General features: G+C 38.7%; 1 protein-coding gene across 4 annotated transcripts in view; it reads left to right on the forward strand.

Moving 5' to 3' along the window:
• The window catches only part of LOC107581581 (RNA binding protein fox-1 homolog 3-like), a 396,539-nt gene that overhangs the window by 369,148 nt on the left and 15,846 nt on the right, over positions 1-11,545 (forward strand). For all 4 annotated transcript variants that reach the window (XM_016267198.1, XM_016267196.1, XM_016267199.1 and 1 more), the window contains 3 exons: positions 6,058-6,190; positions 6,651-6,690; positions 9,899-9,963. In XM_016267198.1, coding sequence (XP_016122684.1) covers positions 6,058-6,190; positions 6,651-6,690; positions 9,899-9,963 — 238 coding nt within the window. The remainder of the gene's footprint in view (positions 1-6,057; positions 6,191-6,650; positions 6,691-9,898; positions 9,964-11,545) is intronic.

Here is an 11,545-nt window from a genome sequence, read left to right on the forward strand (position 1 = left end):
GTCGCTTGATTTATTGGATGCTAATTTTTCAAGTCATCTTAACATGCCCCTAAAGTTCGCCAAGCCTAAATGACACCATATGCCTCCACTGTTCCCCTGGGGGCAACCGGTGGAGAGGCGACAAAATGGAAATGGAAATAAGATTTCACTTACTAAATAAGGAACCTTCCAAAATGGCCGAAACGGACACCCACGTGTTGCCCCTCGTTTCCCTCCCACCGTTCTAAAAAGAGGGAAGCTTTCACGTGAAATAATTATGACTGCATTTAATGTACTTTGTTGGGGGAGGGGCGGCGCTGAAATCGGATGTAAAGGTGATTAATCACTGTTTATCAGTCCGAGTTTCTGTGCGGGAGATCAGCGGAATTGGGCACCATAAATCGTGCGCTGCTGACAGCGCACTCCGTCTCCATTCGTCCGGGTGCTACAGGTTTATTGTCCTCAAATCCCATTCAGGAGAATGACTGATGAGGGCCGCCGACTGCCTGCTTTTAACCTCTTCCAGGGAAGTCGTGCTTCTCTCTTCCCCATAAGACTACCTCCCTGGTTCTCATTTCTCCACTCCTCTAGCTTTTCACAGCCTTCTCTCAACATATATTGCTAATTCTATTTCTCTCTTCATCTAAGCCTGGGGTGTTTTCCTTCTGCCCTTTTCTTACTCACTTACTCTATCTTTAAATCTCAATATCTTCCTTCTCTCGTCTTCCCTCAGTCTCTCGCTCTCCCTCAGGCTCTTAAGTAGCACTCGGTAGCCAAAATTAGAGATGCAGATGTGAGGTTGAGGCGCTAACCGTGCATGGGAAACTTAATTGTGTAATCTTGGGGTCGTTTTTCCTATCTTGCTCAATCCGTACAGGCAGCACAAGCATGAAGGGAGCGGAAAACATAATATTGATTGACTGACAGCTCTCTCAGCCAGAGAATTCGGTCCATGGCAGCATGTTGAGACAAACACGGCCAATAAGATTAAAATGCAAAGTAGAGAGCAAAAAATTTTCATGTTTTAAACAAAGATGAACAAATAATTTCAGGGATGTTTGGTTCCTGGCCATGTGTGTCTGCTCCAGAAATGGCTCAACGTGTACTGTACACAAGTACGTGAACCCAGACATTTTCATTTCAATATAAGAATGCATTCTCAGTGTTGCCACGAGAGGGAGCGATAGCGGGTATTAGCTAGCTGTCGTCTTCTATGTTTAGGCAGTCTTCTATTGTAAAGGCAGAGCTTTGAGAAACAATTTGAGCAATTAAATTAATTACATTTAGGAAAACTGGCAATATTTTATAACTAGCTATTAGAATGACATCATATCCAATGCCTGAAATTAGGTATATGGTTAACACAAGCTCAAGATATTTTCATGTTTTAAAATAAAATACACAAGTAGTACCCATGTGTGTGTGTGTGTGTGTGTGTGTGTGTGTGTGTCTGTGTGTGTGTTAAGTTTTTATGTTGCTTGAAAAAGGTGGTTGCTAATGTCAGGGACATTAAATGTCATCATGCTGAACAGGAAAACTAATCTACTTACTAGTTTGCTTTTACTGACTTGTTGTGTTTATACTCACGCTCTTGTAAACTATTCTAACTCTAACTTTCCAGTTTGCAGATTTTAGATAAAGATCTTTTTTCTTACGTATAGCTTTTACCTGTGATTGTGTTTAGGCTTCAAAATTCATAAAAGTTGCATTCATTTGTAAAAATACAATTGTTGATGAACAAACCTTGTAATGGTCATAAACTTTTGATGATCCCAGAGCTTATTTTCTGCAATATTTCAAAAAACAATGGAAAAATCTTTTTTTTTTTTTGTAGAGGGAACCTTGTAGAGGGAAAAAAAAAAAACCGTAATCCCTGCAGCACTCTGTGGCATAGACTTTTAAAGGTAACTTTAGCGCCCCCTAAGTTTATTACCACAACTACACTCCAAAAACACAACAACTTGAAGTATAAAAGTATTAATTATATTCAAGCATTCACATCTCCGTTGCAGAGAGTACATTTGGGGCCTTATATTGATGCACTTAATGGTGCACCTATGTGTGTGCACTCCTTTAAAAGAGCTGAAATGCATTGTGGGCATTTTGTGCTTTTTCAATTACAAAACTACTCAAATAGATCCATAACTGAAATTAAGCAGTCTAATTACAATATTAGAAGTATCGGGGGAGGAAAAAAAACTCCCTTTAATCTAGCAATGGTGTAATATTCTTCATGATAGGGGTTTATCGGTGGTCTGATTATTTAAAGACATTTCACAATAGCACACAGACTGAGAGAGGCCCTCACCTGGCGATTTCCAGGTGCACCATATTAAAGGAGCCAGTCTTGCAGTAAATGAAAGAGTCCCAAAGGGGTAGGGGATGTAATTGCCCCCACACCTTCATCCAAACAGCCCAATAGGATGCTTTCCAGCACTAGAGATACCCCTGTGTAAACCCAGATAAATGCAGAAGTGTGTCAGCGTCCTTATCAGTTTAAACTATAGATGTGCAGATGTGAAGGGTTTCAACCCTCTCCACCTTCTCTTGTGTTGAAATAACAGGAGCGCACGAGGGCTACAAGGATTTATGCTCATGTACACTTTTGCCGTTGTGTGTTTCATAGGCTTGTGTCATAAGTGGCTGGAATGATTTATGGCTTATTATTAAATCGGTGCTGCATGCAGACCCATAGCTCATTATGAGATTACATTTATGTACGTCATGGCACACATAATGTACACACACAAAATCAAAGAAAATATAAGAGCATTGCCCATGACTGGAATTCGGGATAAATTGACCATGGCCTGGCATATATCAGAGACGACCACTGTTTGGCATATTAACACCGACTCTATAGCTGAAAAGGGACAAATTAAAATGTCAACAGCTCTGCGCTATATCAAAACGAAAGAGCAAGCGCCTTACCTTCAGCCATCTGTCTTTCTTATACTTCTGATGAAGGGCCGCGCCGTACCTCTCCACCGCTGATTGCTGTGTTGCATACAAGAGGTTTTATTGTTTGTTTGTTTGTTTGTTTGTCTGAGAGCAGATACCGGAGTCAACGGGAAATTATACCAGAAATTATTGCAAACCCTAGGGCCAAAAGTTTGCTGAATGTGAATCGAAGAAGTCTTTACACCAAGGCAGTGTGCTAAATATATATACGTACATATATGTGCTCAAAATAAACCCAGCTGACCTCATTAAAAGTGGTAACTTTGACGCATATTGACTATTAACTGAGTGCTGCTTGGCTGATGTCTGTACAGTAATGATCAGGAGGAGGCGCAGGTTCTGTTTGGGGGCATGAAATAACTGAAGAGGGCTGTCCTGCTCCTCTGAGACGCAGGATAGACAGCGATAGTGTCATTGGTGCATAAATGAGAAAGAGAGCTCAGTGGGCCGCACTGCTGGGCTGTGTTTTGCTTGCACAGTACTATGGGTAATTATGGTGCTGTCATTGACTCATCAGGCCCATACTCAGTGAAGGTTAAAGAGAGGCTTGGGTGTAACATGCACTTGCTTTCACTTTTTTTACTCTTTTCCTGGTCTTCTCTTTTGTTTATTGTGTAGGTTTTTCTGTAATTCTCAAATATGTTTTTCTAATGTCTCGTTCTCTCAGTTTCGTTTTATTTGGGTGAATCTCACACTCTCAAACCTTTCAAGAACTTAGCCAGGTCATATTTCACAAAAATGACATGCAAATAAATGGAACTGCACACTTAGAAAATTCCAATAAACAGGTTTTGAATAGAGAGTAATGTTTTCCAACATCCAGCTCCTTCACAGTCAAGCTATTTTTTGGATATGCCTGCATTCTTTTATCTTTGGTCGTGTTTCACCCCAAAATGACACAACTTTTGCATTTTCCTTTGAATTCTTTGTAATACCGGAAATCTCATTCTTATTAAAAATAAATAGTACTTGCTATACTGCTATTAATTAATGCTGAATTAAATGAAAAATGAAGTAAACATACTCATTAAGTAAAACATGGATTCAACATCTATGAAGAAAAAAATGACAAAGCAAAAATTTTATTATTATGTTATATAATATAAAATGATATTATAATAATAATATTATAATACTTATAATATATATATTATATATATTCTTTTTTTTTCTTTAGATTTTGGGGTAAAGTGTCAGAAATGTAGACTGATTAAAAAAAATTATTTTTATACTTAAAGTCCGCCAGTCAGATTAGAGCTTGTGAGATTGAAAAAGAGCATTCCATTTTTTATGTGCAATATCCATCTAATGGATTGCGGGCAGTCAGTGGGTGTCTGTGGCCAAGACTGTGTGAAATGTGACCTGGACATGTTTTCACCAATTTATTGTTACACACGCTGTTTCAAGTTTCATTCTGTCTGTTTCACTTTCACATCCGTGTATGTTTCCTTAACATGCATAAAGCCTGATTCTTTCTCTCAACTCTCTGCCATCTCTCCCAGTCTTGACCCTGAGTTGTCCCTGCTCTCCTCCAGGCTGGGTCTGGCCCCAGTGGTGGCGTGAGGCTGGGGAAGTGTGTGTGGGGGGAGAGAGATGAGGGATGGCACCGGCCTGTGATTGCATCTCTAAACAATCCTCTCCATCTGCTCTCTCAGCCCCACGTGCCAGCACCTTGTGTCTCACCTACAACAACCTACCATCTCCCCTGCCTCGCACACACCCCTCCAGAGCGGGAGAGCAGCCAGACGCTCTCACACACACCCCACGCTCAAGGTTTCAGAGATAACCACCATAGAGAGGCTTCCCCAGACAGGAATGCCTTACCGTTTCGTTCTCCAAGCTCTCAGATTAATGCTTAATAATCAGCTGGGAAAGGCTGGACATTTTAGTTTAGTTTATGCAGTGCTTCACATTTGGAGTAGATAATTTTTTAAGAATTTTGCATATTGTTGGGTATGCTCTCATTTAATTTTTCTTGAAAAAATAAATTATTGAGTCAGATGCACAATATTTCTGTGCCACACTTGATGGCACAGAAGTTGGTATTAGAGGGTTTTTTTTTAGATTACCTTTGCCATCACGTAATGATCACTTAAGGTTCATCTTTAAAAACTCTCAAAATTTAAAATATTTCATAATTCAGTTAAATGTAATCTTTAGCAAATCTCTAAATGGATATCCATTTTTCATACAGTACATTATAATGTTGTCATCCCTAAATTCACTAATATAGTGTTTACATGGCATTTTCAGTAACACATTTTAGCATTTTAATATTAATCATATATTTTAATATTAATTTTTTTAAATTAATTTAATGTATGTATTTTTTTAAGTTTTTTTATTAATTTAGTATAATTTTAAATATGTTAATGTAATATTTATTTTAATATCAATCATTTTTCAATTATCTTTCATTAACATGAAAATAATTGTCGGCTTATCGTATCAGCCAGAAGTTTAATAAAGTAATTTTATGTTCCAGCCACAGATGTTGACAGTAAGCCCAGAATTCCATATTTGTCATATGTTTAATATTTATATTAACTTAATATATTTATTTTAATATTTGTAATATATTTTTGTTATTTAATTATTTATAATATTCTAATTTTATATATTTTAATTTAATGTAATGTAATGTTTTAATGTAATTTCAATATTGATTGTTTATCTATTATCTGCCATAACATGAAGCTAATTAATTGCGTATTCGCTTCCACAAGTAACTTGCAATTTTATGTTTCAACCACAGATGTCGTCAGAAATCTCAGAATTCAATAGTGCGCCTTTAAAAAATATCGCAATTTGATTTTGAAGGACATTTTTGTTTTACCTTTGTAGGATAAACACACTTTTAACTGTATCAGGTTGCCACAAATTTGGGTCCTGAAGCAAAACCAGTTGAGAATCACTGACTGTATCATGCTGCCATGCTTGATGTGTTGTGCCAACATGACGCACCGCTTGACATCCATCGGAGTTGTTTTACAGCATCACATTTTAGGATGACAGTCTGTTGTCACACTACCAACTGAAAGCTGATTGGTGGTGACAGGTGCGCCTCTTAGAAGCAAAAGCTTATGTCAACTTCTTTCTTCTCTCCTTTTCTTCCAGTGACAGGCTTCCCCTATCCGACTACAGGGGCGACGGTGGCTTACAGGGGCGCCCACTTGAGAGGCAGAGGTCGTGCCGTCTACAACACGTTCCGCGCCGTGCCTCCACCCCCTCCCATTCCTGCTTACGGAGCGTGAGTAACCCTTCACCCAAAACATGCACATATACTATCTACAAATGGCTCTCTTTCTTTCCGTCCAAGCCTGAGGATGTTATTAGGTAAAATTCAACACTTAAAACAATGTTATCAAAGGGCCATTTTCACATTTTATGTGCTACAGCCTTAACCTGCAACATGACCGCTTGATGGCTATAAAGTGTGTTACACTCTAATGGCGAGCCCTACCGGTTTTCCCCAGTGACAAGACAGAGCAAAGCCCATTATAAAGCAACATTGTTTTTCTCTAAGCACAGAAAATGTCCGTCTTTCCTAATCTGCAAATTTTTTTCCCTTCCACACAGTCTGGAGTGCATTGTTTTGTCTGCCCAATGATTGCATCGCTGCATAATCTTTTCTATACAGCACAAAGAAACTCTGTGGATGTTCGGCATTGATGTATTGTGTTTTGTTATTTCTTGTTGTGTTTTTGCAGTGTGGTTTACCAAGATGGCTTCTACGGTGCTGAGATCTATGTGAGTATACTCGTTTTGCTTTTTCCACTGTTTCTGTAAAAGAAGGAAGGGTTGAATACAATGTTGAGGACATGGCGCTCGCGTTGCTCACGTTCGCTGAGCCTAACCTGAACAGCTGCTGCTGAATCTTTCATAAGGCCAAGGGTCAGCTCAGGTTACCATGTGCAAATCCACCAGGATGGCCGTTTGTGGTGTACTAAAAGCCTTGTTGGCGGCCCTTGTGCATACATGGCACAGTGAAATCACACATGGCTCAACCACTTCCAACTTGGCTTCCTTTGAAGGCTGTAGTTGATCGCTATGGATTTTAGGATAATTCTAACATGTACAGTGTGGAATGAACCAAAAACAAACCCCCCTACGCACTTAACGACTCATTCTTCCACATTTTATCTCCACTGCTGCCTGGTTTTGCTCTTAGTGGGTGCAAAATCATGTCTGATTAAGTTGATGAAGTCGACGTTACAGTGTTTTTGTTTTAATTTATGGCACGCGTTTGATCCGCCTTTCCCTCTGCTTCCATTAATATACAGCCCAAAGGCCTCACGCTACAGCCCAAGATTGTGCCCAGGCCCTATTGTTTTTGACAAGCCTTCAGAACATATTAGTCAGTCAGGTGATCAGAGAGTGTGCCTCCCTTTCCCAGGATTATTTCACTGCATGAAAAATGGAAATTAATTCAACATTTAGATCTAAAACAAGACAAATCAAATGAACGTGGACATAACTGCGATGCCTTTACCTGGCACGCACAATAGTATGTTTGCCGCCAAGTTTGCAAACTGGTAGCCAGGTCCGTGGCTACAGTCCCAGATAGATCTCATAGTCGAACAGATTTTGAAGAATGCACGTAGCACATTTTTGCTTGCCAATAAAGTCAGAATCCATCTCTATGGACCACCCCATTAACTTTTCAAGTAACCTAAAGTTTAGATAATTTATAAAGGAATAGTTCAAATAAAGATTACTCGTTCTCATGTCATTCCAAACCTGTCTGTTGAATATTTAATAGATCTTCACCATATAACCAATTGAAGTTTTCTTTACATACAATGACCGTTTATATTGATCAGGTGCTAAAAAACTCTAAAAGAGCACTGTTAATGTAGTCCTTAAGACTCATGTTCAATATATACACTACCGTTCAAAAGTCTTGGGTCAGTAAGATTTAAAAAAAATAATAATAATATTAATACTTTTATTCAGCTAGGATGCATTAAATTGATCAAAAGTATGTAAATAATTATAATGTTACATAGGTTTCTATTTCAAATAAATGCAGTTTCTAAATGCAGTTTTGTCAGAATCCTGAAAAAATGTATCACGGGTTTCATAAAATACTGAGCAGAACATTAATGTTTTCAACATTGATAATAATGTTTCTGGAGCACCAAATCAGCATATTAGAATGATTTTTCAAAGATCATGCGACACTTAAGACTGGAGTAATAGCTGCTGAATATTCAGCTTTGCCATCACAGGAATTACATTACTTAAAAGGTCTTTTAATTTGCAAAAATATTGAAAAATATTTACTTTTAAACAGTACTGTATAAGCCTTACAAAGTGATACAATAGCTTTGCGTAATGAAAAGATTAAGAAATAAGTAATTATTCACTGATTTTATTCGACTCCGCTGTGAATCTCAAATATGTCTTTTATGGAGCAGGTTGGACATCAGTAACCTTAAACATTACTGGTTTTCAAATATTTCGTAACCGAATGCCATGATGTCAAGCTTGAGAATTTACAGTGTTTTTATGGCAGGCAATGGTCAAAATCTTGAAAAAGAATTTAAAGGGATAGATCAACCACTTACATTTTTATTTATTTATTTATTTATTTTGCTTTCCACAGCAAACAGCAAACAGGTTTGGAACAAAATGACAATAATGTAAATAATGACATAAATATCGTATAGGGTTGATCTATCCCTTTAAATCCATCTGTGTAAGCCGGTGAAACCACCGGAATTAGGAAGCTGTAACTTCTAAAGTATTCATGTACACAATCTTCTGTGACCTGATTTTTCTTCGACTCCAGTAGCTAAACATTTGATCTTAGCAGAGTAGCACCGGACATTAATCCCGAGCTGAAAAATAAATGAGAGCATCTATAATTCAGCGTGCAGTCCTGTATCTGCGATGCCTCAGTCCTGCACGCGCTCTGGCACCGCGATTATTCACATAATGTACCAGTGATGTCAGCGAGCTAAAATAACAAAGAGCAGAACTGCGTTTCATTAAAACAGACACTTCAATAGACACCCCAGCCACTTAGATACTCGCTTACAGCAAATACATTCCCTGTCGTTTAAAGCTTGGCATGTTTGGAGTGTAAGCGTTCACAAAACATCACCCCGAGAAGACTAGCAGATGACGCTTGGTTGTTGCGGCTAACAATCTCGGCTAATGTCATTTGATGCTGCTTACAACACAGCTATTAATAGTTAGCTTGAATGGAGCAATTAATAGCTTTGTCGGATGTCATCTAATGCTTATACAAGCAATATTTAGTGTTATCGTGTGCCGTTCTCCAGCCACGGATGAGCACGTTGTGTGTGTCAAGACCGCTCCCCTGGGCATCGAGCCAGGAGACTCGTATTGGCCAGCCACATTAATTAAAAGACCCCTTCAATAGCTTCAGCCAAATCTTCCATTTGGTTCATTCGCAGTAAGCAAACATTGACTGATTGTAATTGTTTATACCAGATTGCCACTTACCATGCTGATCGATAGTTGCCCAGCTCTGCCATTTCAATTGATGGGATTGATGCTCACTGGGAAGACAAGTCGTTGGTTGCACCGCTATTGGTGCACTCAGTGTAGATAAGTGAAGAATCTCAGATGGTTCACTTTTGGACTCGGGCTGTTAGGCATCTGTGCCGAGATCTATATGAAGAGCTAATGCAGTCAATCTGACAATTCCCCATTAAACAAAAAGGCTTTACAAAAAGCTGTATTGGCAAACTAAATACCACCTAAATCACTCAGCATTCATTTTAGTGAGCATTGACAGGGCCTTTCAGCAGCACTCTTAAGGTTGTAACTGAGCTTTTGGGATTCACTGCATTGTTAGGATCTGAAAAGAGACAGTTTAATGTATGAACAGTCCAGTTTTATTGTGGGCAGATGGTTCTAAAAATTTCATGTCACTGATGCCCTGCTGTTTGCATGTGTCTGACGGATGCCCTTATGTAATTGACAGGGTGGCTATGCAGCATACAGATATGCCCAACCAGCCGCAGCAGCTGCAGCGGCCTACAGTGACAGGTAAGAGTCTTGGGCTTTCTGTTTGTCTTTTGTTAATTGGTTGATGCTTAAAAGACCCCATCTATTCAATACTGGTAATTTGTGGCTATGTATATTAGTTTAGTATGCATCTAAATAATGTTGTTTTTTGAGAATTTTCTGAGATGCTAAACAGTGAACCATCCCTTAATTATCTAATGGAAATCATTTGAGTTGAGGAAAATCACACTTTTTGAATTTTCAAAAAAATTATTTTGGGGGCTGACAAAGTTATTTTGTTAACATATTTAATGTTTAAAACAATGTTTTTTATGCTTCTACCAAATTTGAGAATGTTATTGAATGAATGAATGAATGAATGATGCATTTATATAGCGCTTTATTGTGTATTGTTGTACACCCAAAGCGCTTTACAATCATGTGGGGTGGTCACTCCTCAACCACCACCAGTGTGCAGCATCCACAGGACAACAGCGCCAGTGCGCTCACCGCACACCAGCTACAGGTGGAGAGGAGAGAGAGTCATAGAGCCAATCAAGTGGATGGGGATTATTAGGAGGCCATGATTGACAAGGGCCAGTGGAGGGAATTTGGCCAGGACACCGGGGTTACACCCCTACTCTTTACAAGAAGTGCCATGGGATTTTTAATGACCACAGAGAGTCAGAACCTCGGTTTAATGTCTCATCTGAAAGACAGTGCTTTTTTGACAGTATAGTGTCCCCATCACTATACTGGGGCGTTAGGACCCACACAGACCACAGGGTGAGCACCCCCTGCTGGCCTCAGTAACACCTCTTCCAACAGCAACCTAGTTTTCCCAGGAGGTCTCCCATCCAGGCACTGACCAGGCTCAACCCTGCTTAGCTTCAGTGGGTGACCAGTCTTGGGCTGCAGGGTTATATGGCTGTGGCCATTCTTTCATTCTGCTTTTTAAAAACGGCCCTAGTTTTAAAAAGTAAGAAGAAAAAGAAAAAAAATGTAATGTAGACAATGACTTTGCTTTGGTTTCCACACAGTGAGAGTATAAAAAGCCATTTATTTAGTCTTGGAAATAAACATTTATTTATTTTTCTTTATTATATTGTACTTAATATTTTATCTCACACAGTATAAATGGATGTTTATACAAAGTATATAAGTGCTTTTAGATAAAAAAAAGTCCTGCCCTGTTTCAAAAAGAAATGTCAATATATTGTAATAAAAAAAATGCATTTATCAAGCCATTCATTGGGTCTTACCTCATTATTTGACATATTAAGATTAAAAACATTAACCTTTCTCTGATTTCAAAGAATAATGGTTATGAGTATACAGAATATGTATTTTAAGGCCTTATGCACTTCAACTTTTAACTGTATTTGAGTTCTGAAGTCATTCTGAAAAGTGTTTCTTCAGCTCTGAAAGCCCGGAATGAGTTTACAGATCTGCTCTCTGATTAAACTGGGTTAAATTAGATCGTTTAGACTTTGCTTCCCTATCTTTGATACACTCTCGCCCTTTGAACTTGAATTCAACCTGATTTTCCGTAAACACTTAGCTTACTCACTTCAGGCCACAGGGTTGTGTGTGTGTGTGTGTGTGTGTGTGTGTGTGTGTGTGT

The sequence above is a fragment of the Sinocyclocheilus grahami genome, unplaced genomic scaffold, assembly GCF_001515645.1.
Source record: "Sinocyclocheilus grahami isolate Dianchi unplaced genomic scaffold, SAMN03320097.WGS_v1.1 scaffold36.1, whole genome shotgun sequence".
Taxonomy (NCBI): Eukaryota; Metazoa; Chordata; class Actinopteri; order Cypriniformes; family Cyprinidae; genus Sinocyclocheilus; species Sinocyclocheilus grahami.